This window comes from Petromyzon marinus, chromosome 2 (genome assembly GCF_048934315.1).
Source record: "Petromyzon marinus isolate PM22_M1 ecotype Great Lakes invasive population chromosome 2, UKy_Petmar_22M1.pri1.0, whole genome shotgun sequence".
NCBI lineage: Eukaryota > Metazoa > Chordata > Hyperoartia > Petromyzontiformes > Petromyzontidae > Petromyzon > Petromyzon marinus.
This window is the reverse complement of record NC_133668.1, coordinates 55,400-78,925: the sequence shown is the minus strand read 5'-3', so window position 1 is coordinate 78,925 and position 23,526 is coordinate 55,400. Positions and strand designations below refer to the sequence as shown.

General features: G+C 54.3%; 1 protein-coding gene across 4 annotated transcripts in view; it reads right to left on the bottom strand.

The window, feature by feature from the left end:
- Positions 1 to 505: 505 nt before the first annotated feature.
- LOC116950738 (solute carrier family 23 member 1-like) overlaps positions 506 to 23,526 on the bottom strand; it is a 30,790-nt gene continuing 7,769 nt past the window's right edge. For 2 of the 4 annotated variants that reach the window (XM_076068653.1, XM_076068655.1), the window contains exons 2-12: positions 22,880 to 23,041; positions 18,648 to 18,805; positions 18,170 to 18,329; positions 15,410 to 15,642; positions 14,576 to 14,693; positions 10,383 to 10,539; positions 8,769 to 9,022; positions 8,052 to 8,216; positions 6,522 to 6,630; positions 4,087 to 4,182; positions 506 to 1,512 (exon numbers count right to left, since the gene is read on the bottom strand). In XM_076068653.1, coding sequence (XP_075924768.1) covers positions 1,289 to 1,512; positions 4,087 to 4,182; positions 6,522 to 6,630; positions 8,052 to 8,216; positions 8,769 to 9,022; positions 10,383 to 10,539; positions 14,576 to 14,693; positions 15,410 to 15,642; positions 18,170 to 18,329; positions 18,648 to 18,805; positions 22,880 to 23,041 — 1,836 coding nt within the window. In that variant the 3' untranslated portion in view covers positions 506 to 1,288. The remainder of the gene's footprint in view (positions 1,513 to 4,086; positions 4,183 to 6,521; positions 6,631 to 8,051; positions 8,217 to 8,768; positions 9,023 to 10,382; positions 10,540 to 14,575; positions 14,694 to 15,409; positions 15,643 to 18,169; positions 18,330 to 18,647; positions 18,806 to 22,879; positions 23,042 to 23,526) is intronic. The other 2 variants (XM_032968760.2, XM_076068657.1) reach the window with 2 other exon arrangements.

Below are 23,526 nucleotides of genomic sequence, written 5' to 3'. Positions count from 1 at the left end.
CTTATCATTGCAGTCTTAACTTATCACTGCAGTCTTAACTTATCACTGCAAGTCTTAACTTATCATTGACATCTTAACTTATCATTGCAGTTTCAGCTCATCACTGAAAGTCTTAACTTATCACTGCAGTCTTAACTTATCACTGCAGTCTTAACCAGGGCGGCCCATGGAATCCGAGCCGCGAGCCCCTGCAACGAGCAGCGGACGCTCTCCCACTGTGCCACAGCCTCATCGCCCACGAAACATTTTGTTGAGTATTCGCGATAGCTACATGACAACATGATACTCACTAGTCATTATATATACTGTACTGTTGCAATTACAATGGTTACATGATGTATAATATGTTGAAAAAATAATTGGCTTTACCCTTTCCGGCAAGTATACAGGGGGATTTAAGACGTTCAAACACCAAACGGACGCCTATCGCCACGTCTGCATTAACCACACATCATGCTTTGTGGTACAACATGCACATTATCAAGGGAGTCTTACAGTTAACTGATTGAGATTATCACAAAACATATTATTTATTTGAGCATGTAAAACAGCAAGATACAATCTGTATTACACAAAAATCTGTATTCATCTGTGAAAAGAGCTACATTATTACTATGGCTAATATGCTCGTTTACCTAGGAAGGCCTCACTGAGTCTCAAGGAATCTGTTTCAGGAGGATTCTGCCAATTTTCCGCAGTAGGGGGGCGATGTCGCAGCTGCTGCTGTGATCCCAATTGCGTAGTTTGCGATGTAACGTCACAGCACTGAGAACACGTGATCAACGCACTATGCTTGGGTCTTTGGTTCTTTCGGTAAAGTCACATAGGTAGAAAAATGTATTTTATTTTTCTACTTACGTGACTTTACCGAAAGAACCAAAGAGTATGGATTCCTGCAGTCACGAAAGCTTCAAATCAAGACTGCTTGGCTCGATTTGGCTGAAGCTGGGGTGCTGTGGGGGCGAGATGTTATCTCCCTCGCCTGGTATGCCGGAGGGTGTGGGCTCAATCTGGACCCTGACGATGCCTGTATATTTGGAGTTTGCGTTTAATCTCTCCACATTTAAAAAACGTGCGTTTAGATTATTTGGCTGTGACTGGCTTACATGGTAAGCCACTTCGTTGAGCTATCATTTGTGGCCAGGTGGCTTGTGAAAAAGAGCTACATAGCCCAGTGGGCTTCACTTGGTAACAACAACAACAACAACAAATCGTAGAATTTGTTTTATGGTAATCCCATGCCGTCGCCGATCCATCCTCCAAGCCGGGTGCTCCGCCGTCGCCACGGCTACGCGGCGCAGTTCATTCCCACGGCGATCGGCGCGCCAGCCGGCCTCTGCCCGAAGGTCGGGCAGACGGGGACGCGGCGCGGCCACGTCCACTTGCGCAGCAGCGACGCGATGAGCGGCAGGTCGTAGACACGCGTCGCGGCGTCGCCCCCGCCCTGGGCGCCGTCCGGGTCACTCTGCCCGTGGCTCCTCCACGCCAGCAGCCCACGCTCCTCCACGGTGCCTGGCGGAGCGACGGGCGGCGAGATGGGATGGGGGGGGGGGCAGGCCGGGAGTGGCAATTGCACCGCGTAATCAAAGTGCCGCCACGCCGCCACCGCCGTGGTTCAAACAAGCGCCCGCCGTCGTCGTTTTGACCGTCGTGTTATCCCGATCGTGCCATTCGCGTTTTGAGAAGGGGCCTTCGCAGAAGAGGACATCCTGGAGTTGCCTCTGAGATGTACGGTCCAGTCAGAGTCTGGGCGACACTTTTTCACGCACTCCGCACGCGAGAGTGAGGTTGCGTCGTTTCGTGATGACTCGAACCATTCCTTTAAATACTTAGGAGTTGGAGTTCATCGCTGACTGGGCTGAGGCCATCAGCTCTCTACGCTTGAGAACCCGGTTGAGTGACTGCCGGATGAAACCCGGACCCGGCCATCGCCTTGCTCAGCGCTCTGACCTCTGAGCAACCCGGCCTGCTCTGGACGAAGCCCCATCTTGGCGCACCGCACTCTGGTGACCTCAGAGGGATGGCTGCATTTACCCGGGCGCTTCGGTTTTCCTCCCACACGTACAAACATTAAATTGGAGTTGATCAAACATCCCATGGTAGAACCACAGAGCTCGGGCAATCATTGGGGATTGCGTGTTGCAATCGCATGGATAGGTTTTCTCCGGGTTTTTTAGTTTTCCTCTCACACGCACAAGCGCTCATTATTTGGTGGAAAATATCTGAATGTAACGAGAACCAGCAGAGCTTGAGCAACAGCTGGCGACGCCGGCACAGCGCCCGGTCGCTGCCTCCCCCATCGCCTGTGGTTCCTCGTGTCTATCCTTCCGTCTCTCCCTCTCTTGCGTATAATGGCAGCAGCAGCAGCAACCTGTTGAGGAGCTGAATGCCAATGTCGAGCGTTGCTGGCTACGACGAGAGGGCTTCAGCAGAGAGAGATAGAGAGTTGTTTTGCTACTCGTCCTCCGTTGTCGGAGCGCAGACTCCATAGTGATTCAGTGCGCACTGTTAGATGCGTGCGGCGCGCTGTGAGATAACTAAATTATTTTTATTTCACCAGGCAAGGCCCACTCAGCTATTTCGCTCTTTTTCAGAAGCGACCCGGCCACAAATGAAAGCTCAACGAAGCGGCTTATCACGTGCAAATGTATTGCTGCCAAATGCTCTAAACTCGTGATGTTGATTATAAATGTGGAGGGAAAAACCGGAGGACCCGTAGAAAAATCCACGCGACCACGGAGAAAACATTCAAACTCCAATACACAGAAGGCGTCAGGGTCGGGATCGAACCCACAACCTCCTGCATACCAGGCGAGGGAGTTAACATCTCGCCACAGAGACACGCTTGACGCACCATGAGACTCGCGTGACGTGAGACTCGCGTGACGTGAGACTCCCATGATGTGAGACTCGCGTGACGTGAGACTCCCATGATGTGAGACTCCCATGACGTGAGACTCGCGTGACGTGAGACTCGCGTGACGTGAGCCTCCCATGACGTGAGACTCGCGTGACGTGAGACTCCCATGATGTGAGACTCCCATGATGTGAGACTCGCGTGACGTGAGACTCCCATGATGTGAGACTCGCGTGACGTGAGACTCCCATGATGTGAGACTCCCATGACGTGAGACTCGCGTGACGTGAGACTCGCGTGACGTGAGACTCCCATGATGTGAGACTCCCATGACGTGAGACTCGCGTGACGTGAGACTCGCGTGACGTGAGACTCCCATGATGTGAGACTCCCATGACGTGAGACTCGCGTGGCGTGAGACTCCCATGATGTGAGACTCGCGTGACGTGAGACTCGCGTGACGTGAGACTCCCATGACGTGAGACTCGCGTGACGTGAGACTCGCGTGACGTGAGACTCGCGTGGCGTGAGACTCCCATGACGTGAGACTCGCGTGACGTGAGACTCGCGTGGCGTGAGACTCCCATGACGTGAGACTCGCGTGACGTGAGACTCCCATGATGTGAGACTCGCGTGACGTGAGACTCGCGTGGCGTGAGACTCCCATGACGTGAGACTCGCGTGATGTGAGACTCGCGTGACGTGAGACTCGCGTGACGTGAGACTCGCGTGACGTGAGACTCGCGTGACGTGAGACTCGCGTGATGTGAGACTCGCGTGACGTGAGACTCGCGTGACGTGAGACTCCCATGACGTGAGACTCGCGTGATGTGAGACTCGCGTGACGTGAGACTCGCGTGACGTGAGACTCGCGTGACGTGAGACTCGCGTGATGTGAGACTCGCGTGACGTGAGACTCGCGTGACGTGAGACTCGCGTGACGTGAGACTCGCGTGGCGTGAGACTCGCGTGATGTGAGACTCGCGTGACGTGAGACTCGCGTGACGTGAGACTCGCGTGACGTGAGACTCGCATGACGTGAGACTCGCGTGGCGTGAGACTCGCGTGACGCACCGTGAGACTCGCGTGACGTGAGACTCGCGTGACGTGAGACTCGCGTGACGCACCGTGAGACTCGCGTGACGTGAGACTCGCGTGGCGTGACGTGAGACTCGCGCGCGACGTGGACGGATCACTCCACGGTGAGACTCGGTGAGAGGACAACGAACCGGGCACGGTGTTGTCGAGGACGAAGCCGAGGAATCCTCCCACGAACATGCTCATGGTGCACAGCACGGTCAGCGTCTGGTCGATCGGCGCCACCCCTGCCCAACGCGGAGGGAGAGACAGAGAGACGGGACCGCTGTCACCGTCTGCTGCATGCCCCCACGTGCTACACGACTCCCTCCGGCTCCCTCCCACAGCTGAGCAACACAACGCGCGGTGTAACCGCAATCGACCAACAACATCCCAATGCTGAAATATCACCTGCAGGTTGTGTGTGTGTTGACTTCTTTTGCACCACACGTAGCCAACCGTGCTCGTCGGAGGTGTGGGGGGAAGGACAGCAAACTAAACACTCAATGTGGACTGCACATTGCAGCAGCAGCAAGGTCGCCCTCTACTGTGAAAACTTGGAACAACGCTCCTTAAAAATCAGTCGAGACTCCGAGGGGATTTCCTTGGGCAAGCAATAATAGTACGGTAGTAGTACTTTTCAAACAAGCCCCATAGTGGATAGCGAGGCCTTCATCTAGCAGTGGATTACAGACGACTGTGAATAATGATATCCTTGCGCATGACGGCAGCACTTTGCCCAGGAGCTAAATGCCATAATAATCGTGGTGTTTTCTTTGGTTCTTTCGGTAAAGTCACGTAGAATGAGAATAAAATAATAATTTGATAAAATAAAATAACGCAATAAAATTCTCACGACGTTTCGGCCACAACACAAGCGGCCTTCATCAGGACGAGACTGTCTGGAGGACAGTCCTCCAGACAGTCCTCCAGACAGTCGCGTCCCTTCACCTGATGAAGGCCACTTGAATATGAATCCTTGCAGTCACGAAAGCTTTAAATCGAAAAATGGTGGCGTTTGTTTTAACTTCGCTCGAGAAGAGCTGTTGTAGGCGGACCAAAAAAATAAAAACTGTAACATTGAGGGGTGGAAGAGAGCAGGTCGGAGGGCTCTTAGGAAATCTGAACTTGGATCCCAAACAAGAAAGTTTCACGTCAGGGCGCACTCCCAGCGATGCTGCATGGCCCAGACACGCCACTGATCGTTCACGGTCGACACAGAGAAAGAAACCTGAAGAGTGGACAAAGAAGCGTGGAGAGCGGCACGCTGGGAGCTGCGCTGTGAGACACACAGAGCAGCACGTGGAGGAGAGTGCATGCGCACGATGTTACAGACAAAGAATGGGGAATTTTTTCTTTACTTATTATTTATTTTATCCACTCCTTATCTTGCTAGTCGTTGTGCATGGCTGTACTTTATTTTTCGCTATCTTGTAATTTACTCTGCTCAGTCGGTGCGAGCCGCTGAGGGCGTGATGGGTCTCTGTCTTCATTCCTGTTGCTCCGTGCCATCGGGACCGTTCCAGTTCTGCTGTAATGTGCGCCGATGCCGACCTTATTGAGGGCGATATTGGCACGTGCAATAAAGATCGATTGGTTGGTTATCCGAAGTGTAAAGAAAATGGAGTGAGGCGAGAGCCGGTCGCATCACGGCCAGAAGAGACGGTGGGCGGCGAAGATGACGGAGCGGCAGCCAGGGAGTGGAACGCGTCCCGGAGTCATCCCGTGGGGAGACGGAGCGGTGAAAGCAGTTCGTGTGCAGGGTGGAACGCTGCATCGCCAGCATCGCGAGAGGTGGCAGCGGCTTGGGGATGATTTCATCCAATAGTGGATCGAACATGGCTGATGGTTTTTATTTATTTTGTTTGTTGACCCAAGGAAGGCTCAAGACTTTCAGGAGGGTCCTGCCAAGTGCGACCCCAATTGAATAATCTGCAGAAAATACTTCAGCATTGGGCTGTTTGGCCAGTACCAGGTACATTGTGTGCGTGTTTTATTTTAAGCTCACGATGATGTTAAAAGAGCAGTCGGAGCACAAATCACAGGCAACATCCGTCTTCCACTTCCATCGTTGGTGTCGTGACAGTCCACACGGCCCCAGCGTGGCCGTCTCAACACGTTGATGGCGAGTTGTGGTTTGGTAGAGCGCCCTCCTTTACATCTCGCGTCTCATCTCAACGAATTGGACAGGGCACCCCCGGTGGCAGCTCTCCCTGTGTGGGTACAAGTTGACTCGGCACGTGGCCTGCGAGCGGTCGTAGTCTGCCAGTAGGGGGGGGGGGGGGTGACGATTGCTGCCGCACGTAAATCCCAATTGAGAGATTTGCGGTGTAAGTTTCCCAGTTGCAAAATGTGGACCACGACGCCGGCACGCGATGGGCCGCTACTCGCTCCGAACGACGTCGCGCCGAACCTTTAACGTCCACCGTGAGGGAGGCAGACGGCGCGTCGGGGTTTAGCGGTTATTACACCGCAGCATTTACCAGGGTGGGCTGGGGGATTCGAACCGCGAGCCTGCGTAAGAACGAGCGGCGGACGTGCTCCCGCCGGGCTGCGTGCGTGGCGCCTGTGAGCGGTGGGTCCCTACCGGTGTTGATGGCCCCGGGGTTCTCCTTGAGCCAAGCTGGAATGGCCAGACCCGAGAAGATGGACAGCCCAACGATGAACACGTTCCTGGATGAGTTCATGTCTGCGTACTGACACGGCAGGGGCACGGTGAGCTGGCGGGCTAAGCGATAACACTGCCAAGGCATTCAGCTCTTGTGAGCCGGTGGTCTCGACAAGGCTGACAGCATTGTGCACGCGATGCGCAGGTTTATATGTGGGTGGCAGGGTGGGTGGCATAGCCGGTGCTTCGCAGCAAAAAACCACCAGGGTTCGATTCCCAAATCGGGCGCCTTTTCTTGTGAGGTTTGTATATTTTGACCCCTGTTCTGCAGAGTGTGAGTGGGTCCGAGTATGGCGTTTGTGTGTTCTTCCCCTGTTTCCAGAGGAAACCTATGCAATCATACAATGGCATTGGTGTTGGTCAAATAGCCCAATGTAGCAGGACTCAGTGTGGCTGTCCTGGGTAAATGAGAAGTAAATTTTGACACGCAAAGCATACGGATGGGGAGTTGTGTCTTGTTGCTATTTGCGAGCACACTTCTGCACCCATTTAAAACCCACCGAGAGAATTTATGACCTCCCAGGAGAGAACAAACGTCGGCAGTGAGATTCCACAAAGACAAAGATCCCCCGTATAACCTTAACAAATGCTGTTAGTGAAGGGATGGTTGGCCAGCACCACGCCCGACCGCCTTTATCTCCCCAGTGGCGATGTTTACACACCGAACCAGGTACTCATTTGATGCTGAGTCGACCTAGGGGAGGCCCATGACCGCTTCAGATGATCGTCACTGCTGTTGGCCGTGAGCGGGAATCGAACCCGGGTCGCCGGGTTTATAGCGCAGCGCGCCAACTGCTACACTACCGCTCCCCAAACACAAATACACACAGACACACACACAGACACACACACAGACACAAACACACATGGACACACAACAACAACCGCCATTCGCCATTAAGTGGCGGTGACGTCACGACGCTTGTGCCAGGCCAGACACACACACACAGACACAAACCCACACAAACACACACAGATACAAACACACACACAGTCACACACAGTCACACACAGACACACACACAGACCGACAGACACACACACAGACACACGCAGACAGACAGACACATACACAGAGCAGCCGCATATCATGCCAACCCCGTGTGGGACAAGCAGCAGGAATCAGCCTGCGGGTAGCTCAGGCGACAATTGCCACTGTTTGTGTAAAACCAACGGAGTTGCGAAATCTCCCAATTATTTTGAATTTGGCAAAGTTGTAGCATGAGGCCGCCACACAATGGGCTCTTGCTGTTTTCCAACAACACTGCGGGATCTTTTGCGTCCACCCGTGAAGCGGAGGGTGAGTGTTTTTTTTAAGGTGAATACATCGCCGCAGTGTTAACCAGTGTGGCCTGCCGGGTCCGAACCGCGAACATCTGCATTCCTCCTGCACGGTATCCACACCGCAGCCTGCCGCACGAACCGGATGCGCACGGGGCGACCCCCAACCTGCAGGGTGGAGATGCCCACGGCGGCGATCATTCCAAAGGTGCCCAGGAACATGCCGCCGATGATGGGCTCGGGGATGGTGATGAAGACGGCTCCACACTTCCCGAAGATCCCCATCAGCACGAGGATGACTCCGCTGACCTGCAGCACCAGCCGACTGCCCACCTGCATTGTCACGCAGCGAGACAAAGGTCCCCTGCTGTGTAGACTTCAACAGGCTGTCGGGGCAAGTGCTGTGAGCGAGCACCCGTCTGCGTGGCCAGCACCACGCCCCCTAGTGATGATGTTTACACACCGCACCAGGTACTCATTTGAGTTCAAAAAATCTTCACTGGTATTGGCGGGAATCTACACTACCGCTCCCCACGCAACGAGACACACACATACACACACTCACACAGATACACCCACAGACACACACAGACACACACGCAGACACTCACACAAACACTCACACAGATACACCCACAGACACACACAGACACACTCACACAATCACACAGACACTCACACAGATACACCCACAGACACACACAGACACACACACACAGACACTCACACAAACACTCACACAGATACACCCACAGATACACACAGACACACACACAGACACTCACACAAATACTCACACAGATACACCCACAGACACACACAGACACACACACAATCACACAGACACTCACACAGATACACCCACACACGGACGGCCACCATCACCCTGGTGATGCCGAGCGCGGCGATGTTCTGGCTGAAGGAGGTGGTGCCGTTGCCCGTGCCCAGCGCCCCGGCTAGCAGGCAGCCGAGACCCTCGGCCGCGAGGCCGCGGCTCACGGCGTGCGCCGGCGGCGGCGGCGCTCCGGCGAGGCGGGCGCAGGCCGCGTAGTCCCCCACGGACTCGAGCGCCGAGGCCAGCACCCCGCACAGCATGCCCAGCACCGAGGCGGCGCCCAGCGTCGGCGCGCCCCACTGCCCTGCGCGGGGGACACGGGGGCAGCCGTCGTCACCGTCCGGTTCGGGGTGGCGGGGAGAATTCACCTCCCTCGCCTGGTGCGCAGGAGGTCGCGCGGGTTCGATCCTGACGCCTGGGTATGTGGAGTTGCATGTCGCATGTTGCATGTTGCATGTCGCATGTTGCATGTCGCATGTTGCATGTCGCATGTACTCCCAGTGGGTGTCCCCGTGGATGTCCTCGTGAATGTCCCCGTGGATGTCCCCCTGGATGTCCCCGTGGATGTCCCCGTGGTTGTCCCCCTGGATGTCCCCGTGGATGTCCCCCTGGATGTCCCCCTGGATGTCCCCGTGGGTGTCCCCGTGGATGTCCCCGTGGATGTCCCCCTGGATGTCCCCGTGGATGTCCCCGTGGATATCCCCGTGGTTGTCCCCGTGGATGTCCCCCTGGATGTCCCCGTGGATGTCCCCCTGGATGTCCCCGTGGTTGTCCCCGTGGATGTCCCCGTGGTTGTTCCCGTGGTTCTCAATAATACAGGACACACCAATACACATATGAATGTGCATATTATTATTTAGTAATTTGCTGGTAATTTTCAGCTCCAGGGTTATTTGGCTAATAGCAGTTACATTATTATAGTATACATATTAGCCATGGCATAGTTCAAAGGAAACTAATATGGAACACTGTGGCGCAGCCTGCAGGTGAATAGCGCTGCGTTATTGGTCAGGACGCCCTTGGAGCCGCGTGCATCCACTGGGGGCCCGCCACGGCGACGATGCCGTAGGCAGCCTGCGAGCGCTACGCGGGGCGGTCAGCAGAGGGCGCACGAGAACCACTGTTGTACCTCACTACGCGCCCACGTCTTTGCGACCAGACGTCACCCACGCGCACTGACCCACGTGCTGAGGGGTAGCGAGTGGCGCCCGTGCCAGGTCGCTGCGTGTTGCAGAGGTTTGCGGTTAGAATCTGGCAGGCCGCCCTGGCCATTGCTGCTTTGCGTGTGGAGGGCTGTGTGTGTGTGGTGAGTAGTGGTGCAGTGGTTAGCACGCTGTGTATGTGTGCGGAGCGGTTGTATAGCGCTTTGCGCTATGCAGCGCTCCGAACCCGAAGACACGGGTTCGATTCCCGCTCATGGCAAAAACTAGTGACGATTATCTGAACCGGTCCTGGGCCTCCCCTAGGTCGATTCAGCCTCAAATGAGTACCTGTTGCTATGTGTAAACATCGCCACTGGCGAGACAAAGGCGGCCGGGCGTGGTGCTAGGCTGCTAGCCACCCACTCCCTCGTCTGCCGTGGCGGCCTTCATAGGTGCTCACTAACAGCACTTGCCCCAAATCTGTCAAGGCTCCACGGGGGATCTCTGTCTTTGTGTGTGCACCTGGGTAGGGGACGCGGAACCAGGGCGCATGCTGGATGGCTTGCAGGTGGAGGTCGGTTCTGGCGAGGTGACCCGGCACGCCCGGCTCTGCTGGGAGCGCGTCTGTCAGCGTGAGGATGTAGCACAGCAGCCACGAGATGCACATGGCCAACAGCACCTGCGCCAGCCGCAGCAGCAAAAGTAGTAATAATGATGATGATCATTTACAGCGTGCGACGGCGCACAGCATCAGCTCGCTCTCGAACAGAGTGAATTACTCGAGAAGAACCACAGGCAAGCTGGAAGGCAGCCACGCGATAGCCGCCAACAATTGGTCCTCTGAATATGAAGGTGATGCCGACCAATTAATGAACGTTTACACGTGGGAGGAAACCGGAGTGCTCGGAGAAACCGCACGCATGAGAAGGGGAAACACTCGATCCCATACAGAGGGAACAGGTGGAGTCCACTTTTGTGCTATACTGCTCTCTCCTGGCGAGCCCCACGGTACGACACCTGAATGCCCACGGGGAGTCGTGTGAGCCACCAACGCTCGCCTCCACAATGCTGCATCACAGGCCACGTGCATCACCAAGCAGTCAAATGTCCCTGGCATTGTATATACAGTACTAACAATAATAATACTGTCATATACATTGGAGTATCATCTTCCATTGAGGGTCCCTTTGTGCAGACAACGCTTCTGGCAGCGCTCCCTACAATGGTTCAAGCGAGAGACACGGCGGGTCGCGAATGGCCCAGAGTTCTGCTTGTGCCGAAGTCAATGCGGCTGAAATTAGTGTACTCCCAGGAAGCTGTGGTGCCTGATGGGAGGTGTGCCAATTTTTAATTAAAAAATTTTAATTGGCACAATTTTTAATACGTTGGAGACGGATATATGATGGAAAAATGCATCAAATGGTCCGCTCCACGCTATCAGTGTCTCTGTCCCCCTTCTGTACCCTGCCTTCTCGACTTGCACTCGGCTCTTACCCAGCAGCAATGCGTTCCGTCTTGAGGTCTGCTGCTGCCGCTGGCCACGACGAGAGGGAGGCTTCAGCCCAGAGAGGGAGAGAGAGAGAGAGTCCGTGTCCTTTTACTGATCCTGCTCCTGCGGTAAAGGAGCCGAGGCTACAGTGGTTCACTATTTGGCCCATAGGCTGCCATTCCCTATGTTTTTGAATGTACTGCAGCAAGATGATGGAGATGGTGGAGTGTAACACCTGCACCGTCCTACGACGGTACAGAGTTTAGACAGTACAGATCTAACATCGCCCATAGACGTACATGGATCTCTGTGAGTTCACTATGAGTTTACGATGTGGCCCATCACGCGGGTTGCATGGCCACAATCGCACTTGTACCCTCTTCAGTTAAATCTCCCCGCACTCTCTCTGGCCCCAGGTGGGCCTCACCAAGTGATTGCCTCTCTCTGCACCTGATCATTTAATATGTTCATGCCCACCTGGCTTTGAGTTCCACTCTGCACGAGTGCCGCATTCAGTTTCTCTCGCACGCCCTTCCACTCCGCATCCCTCCACTTGGTCACCCTCATCCAGTGCCCCTCTCACTGACATCGTACCCCTGGTTAATTGCTAGCTAAGCGTGCACGCATTGACAAACGGATCAGCCACGCATGCACACACACAGATCACATATACAAAGGCAAAAATCGCCCACATAGCCTTTAACAGACTGTTCGGGCAAGTGCTGTTAGCGAGCACTTATGAAGACTAGCATGGTACAGAAGAACATTACCACCAGCCGCCTTTGTCTCCCTAATAGTGATGTGTACACACCACACCATGATCAAACACACACATATACTTCAGGCACACAGACACATATTCCTCGTTAAGCCTAAGAGTTTTGAAGCAAGAGCTGTTATATCCCCTCGTCTCACCTTGACAGACTGTTGGGGCAAGTGCCGTGAGCGAGCACCCACGAAGGCCGCTACGGCATACGAGGGGGTGGCTGGCCAGCGCCACGTCCTGCCGCCTTTGTCTCCCCAATGCTGATACTCATTTATGACTGAGTCGACCTAGGGGAGGTCCAACACCGGTTCAATATTCACTACTTTTATGGGTCGTGAACGGTTTGGGAATCAAACTCCTGTCGCCGGGTTTGTCAGAACCTGTATTTAGACTGTAGGAGGAATCCGATGAGCTATCAAGCTCTTTTTCAATTGAAGCTCTTTTTCAGCAAGTTTGTCGCGCTGTGCGCTAACCACTGCGCCACCGCCACACCGCGTGAGTTGGAGTTAGACTCGGATCGCTAGCCCTGTGACGACACAACAGATTTTCAGGTGGCTCAGAAGTCAGAGCGCTGGGCCGTACACCGCTCAGGTCCTGGGTTCGAATCCAGGTTCCAAGCCACTTGTGAGCTGATGGTCTCAGCCTGGTCACCAACATAGTCCTCATCAGAATCTTTATTTAGACTGGAGGAATCCGATGAGCTATGAAGCTCTTGCTCACAGATGTCCGTGAATGATCATCGCATGCTGAGAGGGGAGACTTCTGTTCGGATGTGTGACCTATTCCAGTGAATGGTTAAACGCCGCTGTCCGTCTTCAGTTGCGTAACGAGAAATTACTTTTCCAAACAGGAACAGCGTGTGCGGAGCTATAATGTTTAACACGGAACGTTCTCCAACATTCATGGTCTCAAGGTCTACATAACCTCATGTCCAACACATCGTTGTTGTTATTGTGTAATGCCCGGTTTATTGCTGGCCCTGAGACGGCTGTGGAAATTCCACGTTCCTGTGGAAGGGACCTCTCTCGTGAACATAACGAGCATGGCGGCCGCATGGCCCAGCAGCGGTAGCACGTTCGCCCCTTGTTGCCGAGGTTCAGACCCGGAAGGTCACCCTGGTTACTACCGCGCCACCGCGTTAACCGTAACAGCACCGCGCGCCGTCTGTCTCCCTCGCGGTGGACGTTAAAAGTCCCGCGTGACGGCGTTCGTGGCGAGTCGCGGCCCATCGCGTGCTGGCGTCGTGGTCTAAATTTTCCAAAACTCAAAAAATGCCACCGCGAATCACTCAATTGGGATTTACGCACGGGAGCCATCATCACCCTCCCCTCCCTCCTGGTGGACTACGCCCACTCGCGGGCCACGTGCCGAGGGACAGCTCCCACCGGGGGTGCCCTGTTCACTGTGCTGAGATGAGATGTGAGTCACCCATCGCGTGTAAGGCGCTCTGACACTCCCCTGCGTGACGGTGGGCGGCTTGATCAGGAACAGTTTCCGTGTCATCGTGAACGTGACCATGATGACATCGTTAGTAGTGGTGGCTTCTCTCCATGATACTCACAGCATCATTCTATTCTTACGCGTGATGACAGCAACGTGTTCAGGAGCTAAATGCCAATGTCGAGGTCTGCTGCTGCTGCTTCTGGCCACGACGAGAGGCCTTCAGCAGAGAGAGAGAGAGTTCGTGTCGCTGTTCCTCCACCTCCTCCATTAAAGTGCTTTAATATATGGGCCACAGTTTTGGTTGCATGGCCACGACCGCACCAATGTGGCTCGGTTTGAATTTCCCACTTACTAAGGAGATGTGCACAGAGGCCTGTTGATGTTCTGATGCGGTTGACGCTTCCACCGGCGTCTTCAAAGAATATCAAGGCAGAAGGTGCGTGACATTTGGGTGTCTAGACGAAATGGCCGTTGTTAATGAAAAGTGCCATGAGATTGTGCCTAAACGTTCTCAATCTGAGCATATTTCTTGCAATTCACATCGACCATCGACCAGGTGTGTGGAGAGTGATATAGGCTCAAATCTGTTCTTTGGTTCTTTCGGTTTTATTCTCATTCTACATGACTTTACCGAAAGAACCAAAGAAGATTAATCCTTGCAGTCACGAAAGTTTTAAATCGAAAAAGGCTCAAACCTGTCGTTTACAGGTTTGATTGAGTGTTGCCTTTAGGCGAGTGGTAACGGGGGTCACTCGAGTGTAAAGGTACAAGTCCTCACCACATACAAGGCTTCCAGAGGAATATGGCAGCAGTCAACATTGATTGACTGTACTGATGAGCACGGTGGAGACAAGGATGGAGATGATGATGGAGATGATGGAGATTATGATGGAGATGATGGAAATAATGGAGATGATGAAGATGATGATGGAGATGATGATGGAGATGATGATGGAGATGACGGTGGGTGGGGGGGGGGCTGAATGCAAGGGTGCGCCCGTGCAGGTGGAGGCTCACAGAGAACATCTTGAAGACGGGATACCTCACCACGCGGCACCGCCCCCCGGCGAACCCCGGCATCGGCACGGCGACATCGCGCAGGTACTGGGAGAAGAGCACGATCAGGGCCACGGTCCTAGACACACGCGTAGGTGCGCGTCATCACTCGTGGTGTAGCGACTTACAGCCGTGGCGGTTTCTAATGGCTTTGGATTTCGATAGGACCAACACATTCACACGATTCCCATTCAGTACCCGTCAGTGTTATACATTTTTTTGCCAAGTTGGAAAAGTTCAGTACCTGCAAATTATTCAATGAGGATTAGCAGCAACATCGCCCTCTACTGTGGAACTACTGCACACTGCACTTTGGTGGCTGAGTGAGCACGCGAGTGAGTGGGGCGGTTCGCGCTACGAACCTGCTGACAGGTTAAATTCCCGTTCACGGCCAATACCAGTGACGATTATTTGAACCGGTTCTGGGCCTCTCATAGGTCGACTCAGTCTCAAATGAATACCTGGTGCGCTGTGTAAACATCGCCACTGGGGAGACAAAGGTGGCCGGGCATGGTGCTGGCCACCTACCCCCCTCGTGTGCCGACTCGGCCTTCATAGATGCTCGCGATCAGCACTTGCCCCAACAGTCTGTTAAGGCAATTAAGGGGATCTTTACCTTTGAGTGGGTGAGTGAGTGGGTGAGTGAGTGGGTTAGTGGGTGGGTGAATGAGTGAGTGGATGAGTGAGTGGGTAAGTGAGTGGCTGAGTGAGTGAGTGGGTGAGATAGTAGGTGAGTGAGTGGGTGAGTGGGTGGGTGAGGTTTAGGCCGTGGTGGCGAGGGTGGTGCCCACTCACAGGCACGCGATTCCCCAGTGGCCGCCGCTCTTGCGCCCGGCCTCCCCAAAGAGCGAGAGGCCGATGAGGGTGATGGTGGGCGCGATGGACAGCGGCCCGATGAGGCGCAGGGCCGGTCCCATGGCGCCCGTGAGGCCCAGCGCCACTTGGAAGAGCGACGCGACCATGATCGCGCCCTGGAGCTGCGTGCGCCCGTCACCAAGGGTCAAACCAACAGCTGGGGGCGTGCGCCGCTGTGGAGCGCTGAGCTTGGGGCTCGCGTCAGGGTTCACGAGGTGCGGGAACCCCACAGCGTGGGCGCCAAGTGGCCCTGGATTGTGGGCGCTTGGCCAACAATCCCCGTGCAGGTGGCAAACAGATGGCAATTCATAATAATACTAATAATTTTTATTTAAAGCTTTCGTGACTGCAGGGATTCATATTCTTGGTTCTTTCGGTAAAGTCACGTAGAAGGGAAACAATAAAGTAATAAAAATATAAAACAATAAAATTCCCACCCATCAAGACTCTGCACCATAGAGCCCAATGCATATCCGACCAGGAACACATAGCCAGTGAACTCAAGCACGTACACCAAGCTCTTACGGCTAATGGTTACTCCGACTACACAATCCGCAAAGCTATCACTCCAACCATAAAGAAGGACCCTCTTGTGGAGCCTTTCAAAACCATCACTTTACCCTACATTGCGGGAATCACAAAAAAGATCTCCAAAATCTTGAATAAACACAAGATCCAGGTCCGATTCAACACATTACATAAAATCCGTGATCTGGTTCCGTCTGTAAAATATGTGATTCCGGACATACAGTACCCTGGCGTCTACAAACTAAGTTGCCTCTGTGGTAGTAGTTACATTGGAGAAACCAAACGACATATCTCGGACCGCATTCGTGAACACAAAGAAGACCTAAAACACGGTAGGACCAACACCTCGGCCATGGCAGATCACTGTTATTATTCAGTAGGCTCACATGACATTGACTTTTCCAAGACAGAGGTTCTTTGCAAGCCATCTGGCTACCATGAGAGATTCGTTCATGAGGCTATCCACATATACAAACACAGAGACAATTTCAACCGAGAAGATGGATTCTGGCTTAGCAATCATTAGAAGGATTTGATAAACCATTTTGGGTCTTAATTCATTGTTCACGCTTACGGTGGCTTTCAGACCGCATCCATCATTTTCGTCTCCCCCCTTCTCTTTTCCGAACATAGATGGACTCGTCCATCTGAACAAACTATCAAATCTCGATTTAAAGCTTTCGTGACTGCAAGGATTCATCTTCTTTGGTTCTTTCGGCAAGGTCACATAGAATGAGAATAATATAATAAAATAACAGAATAAAATTCTCACGACGTTTCGGCAACAACGCATGCGGCCGTCTTCAGGTGAAAGGTACAGACCTGTCGGGACGACAGAGCTTCAATGAACGATGTTAAGATTCGTAGCGACTTTTAAGCTGGTTGGGAGAAGTGAGGCACCTTGACAAAGGTGTTTACATATCAAATAGCTGAGGGATTAGCTTGTGACTGGTCACAGGAATGGCTATGTTAAAGTCAAAACCTACACATCCACAGAGGCAACTAGCAATTTAGCATTGAAATAGCTAAGGGATTAGCTTGTGCAAATAGCTGAGGGATTAGCTTGTGACTGGTCACGGAAATGGCTATGTTAAAGTCAAAACCTACACATCCACAGAGGCAACTAGTAATTTAGCATTGAAATAGCTAAGGGATTAGCTTGTGACTGGTCACAGAAATAGATGTTAAAGTCAAAGCCTACACATCCACAGAGGCACCTCGTACATGGACGCCAAAGGGGGCTGCAACAACTCAACTGTTATACAGTAAACCGATGTGAAAAACCTAATTCTAAATTACATCAATATAATAAATGTACTCAATATATTCTTCAATAAGCTGAGCTATTAACATTAACTGGGTATACACTACACTATATAATGAATACCACATAGTAAACCAATAAAAAACTAAAATATAAACTATCTTAATGTTATATCACAATGGTGATATAACATCACCACATCGTTCATTGAAGCTCTGTCGTCCTGACAGGTCTGTACCTTTCACCTGAAGACGGCCGCTTGCGTTGTGGCCGAAACGTCGTGAGAATTTTATTGTGTTATTTTATTATTTTATTCTCATTCTACGTGACCTTACCGAAAGAACCAAGAAGATGTTCACATAATGATATCCCCGTACGGACAGAAAGATACGTGCGAGAGTCCACTTGCTGCCTTCTCCTGGCAAGGCAGGGTATGCTCAGCGCTGCTAGGTTACAGGCAGCCGCGTGCGTCGGTCATCACGACAAATACCCCTGGCAAGTTGAGAGATAGATCCATTTCATTGTTGATTGGTGCAAGGATGCATAATGCTTCGTGTCGTGAGAAACCCTCCACCACCGGACACAGCCAAGCGAATTGAATTGACACACGCTTACCAACTCGCCAGTTTTGATTGGTTGGCCTCACTCACACCGTGTGAGTTGCAGTCATTCTGCCAACAGAGTTTAGCAGCGATTAGATAAGTGGCGTCCCTTGTGAAGCCTCGGCAAACGTCGTCCATCAGCACAAGATCCAGAAAGTGAGAGGCCCGATCCACCAAGTCAGTCACCTGAACAGAGGGGGCATCACCTCGCAGGAACAAACCAATAAGATTTGAACCAAACTCAGATTTAAACCTGCCGAGCAAATCAACGCAATATCCTCTTTCGTGGCTCTGTGCCTCTCTCACCTCCCGCATGCGAGGCTGCCACACCTCGGGCTCGCTGGGCCGCGCGGCGCCGTGGGCGGCCTCCGTGCCATTGAGCGCCGGGCACTGCCACTCGGGAAGAGCGAGGATGGCAAAGGCCGGAGCCACGAAGCTCAGGCTGCCACCCTGCAGGATGGGCAACCTGGGCACACGGGGAGGGGTGGTCAATCTCTCGCTCGCTCACCCACGCACTCACCCACACACTCACACACTCACTCAAACACTCACGCACTCACCAACGCACTCACGCACTCGCTCACGCACTCACACACTCACACACCCACACACTCACCCACGCACGCACTCGCACACTCACCCAGGCACTCACCCACGCACTAACACACTCACCCACGCACGCACTCACACACTCACCCAGGCACTCACCCACGCACTAACACACTCACCCACGCACGCCCTCACACACGCACTCAAGCAACCACCGACCCACCGCGCGGCCCACCTCGTGCCCAGCGTGGTCTGCAGCAGCGTGGCGAGCCCCGACGCGAAGAACATCGTGTTGATGAGGAGCCCCTTGACGAGGTCGTCGCCGCCCGCGCACAGCGGCTCGGCCAGGATGAGTGGGATGGCGATGATGCCGCCGAACGCGAGGAGGTAGTGCTGTGGACAGGCAGGTGAGGCGCACAGGCATCCAGACGCCTCCTGCTCTCTCTGCTATAGCTACTCCCCTGCGATTTGTGAGCCCCTCAAACAATCCAGCGCGCTAACCACTACACCGCCGCTCCCCACGCTCACGCGCGCAAATACAAAGACAGAGATCCCCCGTGTAGCCTTAACAGACTGTTGGGGCAAGTGCTGTTAGCGAGCACCTATGAAGGCCGGGTCGGCACACGAGGGGGTGGGTGGCCAGCACCACGCCCGGCAGCTTTTGTCTCCCCAGTGGCGATGTTTACACATCGCACCAGTTACTAATTTGAGACAGAGTATGCCTAGAGGGGCCCAGGACCGATTCAGATCGTCACTGGTGTTGATCATGAGTGAGAATAGAACTCGGGACACCAGGTTCGTAGCGCAGCGTGCTAACTGTTAAACCACCGCTCCCCGTACTCATAACACTCTCACACACTCACAGCAACAGAAACCAGGCTAAGTGCACCTTGAGGCCACGTGAGATGTGGAAAGCTCGCTGTTTTTTTTCATGGATTTTCTGTTTGCACAGTCACATAGTCACTTTAAGATGTTTTCTTGTTCGTGTTTTTGTTTGTTGTGGTTGCACCCGATTCAAGAGCCGAATGGCTCACAGGGCTCTACTGTACCAAAATAAATAAACTGAAACTGCAAAACTGCTGGCAGCAAGGTCACAGAACAGGCCCAGGTGCCATTGGTTGACTGACTGAGATAAGGGGCAGATGCATCACCTGTGCTCCCCACTGCGCCAACTCGCACACACTCGCACACTCACTCACACACTCACTCACACTCACCGTCACTCACCGTCACACACTCACTCTCACTCACCGTCACACAACAACAACCGCCATTCGCCACTAAGTGGCGATGACGTCACCACGACGCTTGTGCCAGGCCATGTGCACCTTGAGGCCACGTGAAGTGTCGAACGCCCGCGGGCAGGAGGTCACGGGGCAGACCCAGATGCCACGGGTCGACTGACTGAGATGACTGGCTGGTGCACCACCTGTGCCCCCTACTGTACCAACTTGCTGTGCTTTAGCCACCCGGCGTTCTGCTCTTTGTTGTGAGCGTCGCTCCTCCGCCTTCCGTTGCTGTTGGAAGGCGACTGCCTCAATCTGCCCAGCAGAGTCCTTCACGAGCCTCCTCCACAGAGGCCGATCTTGACACCTCTGGTACCAGTCATCGGCAAGTCCACTCAGCTCCACGTCCTCCTGTACCACATCACTCCATCTCTTCTCTAGCCCGTGCCGCGCCCGTTTAGCCCCCTCGATTCGGCCGAACAAAAGCTGTTTCGGCAAGCGGTGGCTGGGCATGCGGGCTACATGACCCAGCCAACGCAGCCTTGCCTGCCGGAGGAGCTCACCGATGGGACCTTGCCCAGATCTTTCAAGGATTTGTGAGCTCCTCACACAATCCAGCCTGGTTAAACCCAGGATGGATCGTAGGCAGGCTAGCCTAAATGTTTCTAACCGGCAAAGATGTTCCATTAGGGGGGTCCACGTTTCGCAAGTGTAGAGAAGGGAGGGAATGATCGTGGCCGAGAAGACCTGAAGCTTCGTGCGGAGCGACAGACCAGGTAGCTTCCACACAGCGTTTGTGGTGCGGCCGCAGCGGAGCCGCTCCGTCGGGCCGTGCCCACCGCCGTGACGCCACCACCGGAGAGTGACGACGCCGACGCTGCACGCCCCTCACCGCCCCCCACATGAATGCACGGCATACCCCACGTAAAGCCGGGAGGGAAGGTCACCTGGCCGACAGGTTTTCATCCAGAAGCCCCTAATGAGATCAAGCTTCATGGTTTCCTGCGGCCGGGAAATTGGGCGACCTACCCCCGAGGCTGACGTGCACCACGGCGTCGTGACCTGATATTAAAATGGCATGGTCACGGCAGGGGCTGTTGAGCCACCGCGAGTGGAACCACACACACACAACACGAGCCAGTGGGCGGATAGCGGAAAGAACGGAGAGCGGACGTCGAGGGAACCACTGCGGTGACGTCACCAGAGCTGGGATCCGAGTATCAAAAGGGCGGGAAAATCCAGGCCTCTGATTGGACAGGAGGCCAAGGAGAGTACAAGCATCGGAATGCCTTTGTTATAGGGAGGATAAGAGGAGGGGGATTCAGGGCAGTAAAGGTTAGAGTTCTTCAAGACATCGAGAGCAGCGGGGTGTTGGAGTCAGCCGTTCGAGTCGTCCGTGTGACGAGCTTAAACGCAGCCAGGCACAACCCTCCACGGAGATGACCCACAGCATCGCCCTTCTACAGCTTCTGGCGCATCAGAGTGGAAGTAAGCGTAAGTAAGAGAGAGGTGAGTTTGAGCTAATTAATCAGAGGGTAGAAAGTGGAGCGCCAGGTAGGATAAATTTAGCCCAGAATCCCCGAAGGAGAGGCTAGGTAGTGTCTGCTGACTCACACAAACACACGTAGTTTAGCGGGTTATTCGCGGGGAATAAAACCGCCAGTAGAGGATAAAACTGTGTCGTGTGGTCGCTGTGAGTGCGAAGAGGGGGGTGGAGTGCTTTGTGTTCGCGTGCATACGCGGCTGTTTACGGCGAATAGGAGAGTGTAGCGTCTGGTGTTCGCGGAGTGACTCCCTCCAATCAGTTGCGCGCGCACGGTGGGTACCTCTGCCCTCTAACCCCTGACCCCAAGTCCCTCGCGTGTGATTGGTGTACGGAGTCGGGCAGGTAGCGGAGTCGGGTTCGTTAGCACCTGGGCACGTAGGGCGTGTATGCGAACGGATCACGGGGGCTAAGCGCCGGCCGCAGAGTCACGCGTCGGCACGCTGTACCCTTTCGTTCGCGCACGAGACGGGGTTTTACTTCGCGAGCGCGCTCACCGCAGCACGCCCACTACTAAGCCCGCGTAGCGCGTCGTAAGCGTAAAGCCATCGACCCTAACGATCGAACCATGCCTACGCGGGCAGCAGCAAAGGCGGGGGCACAGGGGGGCGAGGAGTTGTAAGTCGGTAGCCCGAACCCGACAGGGCAGTCGGGGGTAGTAGTATGACTGCGACGGAGGAGACGGGGGATGGCGGGATTAGGATGGAGGAGGCGGGGGGCAGCAGCCCCCGCAGTAGCGAGGTCGTAACGGGGGAGTCGGGGGACAGCGGCCCCGACAATTCAGTGGAGGCGAGGGGCAGCAGCCCCCGCACGTTATGCAACCGATGAAAAGATATTGCCGCTCGACTGATTCGGAGTGAGACCTCTACTGTTAAACTGGAGCCGGTCATAAGCACACTGCCCAGGTATGGAGTGTCCGATGGTACAAAATACCCAGGCAGGTGCTTAGTTTTGGTAGGGCTGATGGTAAGGCCCCATCTCTTAGTGGCACGCTCCAGTCATACACTCACTCACCGTCACACACTCACGCACCGTCACACACTCACACACTCACTCACACACTCACTCACCGTCACTCACCGTCACACACTCACTCACACTCACCGTCACTCACCGTCACACACTCACTCTCACACACTCACTCACACTCACTCACACTCACATACTCGCACTCACAGTAGCCAATGCCAGAATGTTTTTATTTATCTCGCTATGTGAAGATGGAACCGGAGAAGTCAGAGGACAGCCACTGCAGAGCAGCAGGGAACAAACAAAACTCCACACAGAGAGAGAGAGAGCAGCGGGGAAACAAACTCCACACACAGAGAGAGAGCAATGGGGAACAAACAAACTCCACACAGAGAGAGAGAGAGCAATGGGGAACAAACAAACTCCACACACAGAGAGAGAGCAATGGGGAACCAACAAACTCCACACAGAGAGAGAGAGAGCAATGGGGAACAAACAAACTCCACAGAGAGAGAGAGAGCAATGGGGAACAAACAAACTCCACACAGAGAGAGAGAGAGCAATGGGGAACAAACAAACTCCACACACAGAGAGAGAGCAATGGGGAACCAACAAACTCCACACGCACAGAGAGAACGGCGCTCGAATGGGGAATGGAGCCCAGTCCCCGGCTTGCTGTGTCGCGCGAGTGCCGCCACCCGCCCCGCTGACGTTGACCATTCTCCTGACCTGGAAGCCGAGGATGATGCAGAGGAGGATGGGCGGCCGATCCTCGAGGCCATAGAGGAGCGCCTCTTCGCGTTTCTCCACGGGGGCTTCGTCGCTCGGAGGCCGCTCTCCGGCGACGATCGCCGCCTCTTTGCCGCCGTCATCGCCATCGCCGCCTTCTCCCTGCTCGGTGCCGGTGGAACAAATCAACGACGGCGCGGCCGCTTCCCCCCGAGCCGCGCGCTCGACGCGCGCCCCGGCGACTGACGCCGGGGCGCGCGGTGGACGCGGGGAGAGCGACGGCGCCCGGGGTGGCTCAGAGGTCGAGAGGTCAGAGCGCTGAGCCGCCCCCGCGTGGACACGACGGTGGCGGTGGTGGTCGGGTTCGGGTCCAGGATTCCACCATCGCCCGCGATTCGACCGAGTTCTCAAGTGTGGTGACATTGATGGTCTCGGCTCGGTCGCCCACTAACGACTGCACGGAAAAAGCCACCACGTTAAATGTGGTTCTGCGCTTAATTTTTCATGAGCTAATCCTTGTGCATCTCACAAGAAGATTCCTGGGTTCGATTCCCTGACAGACTCCCACGCTCAACCACTTGCTCGCTCATACACCCACCTGCTCACTCACTTACTCACCTGCTCACTCATTTACTTATCCAATCACT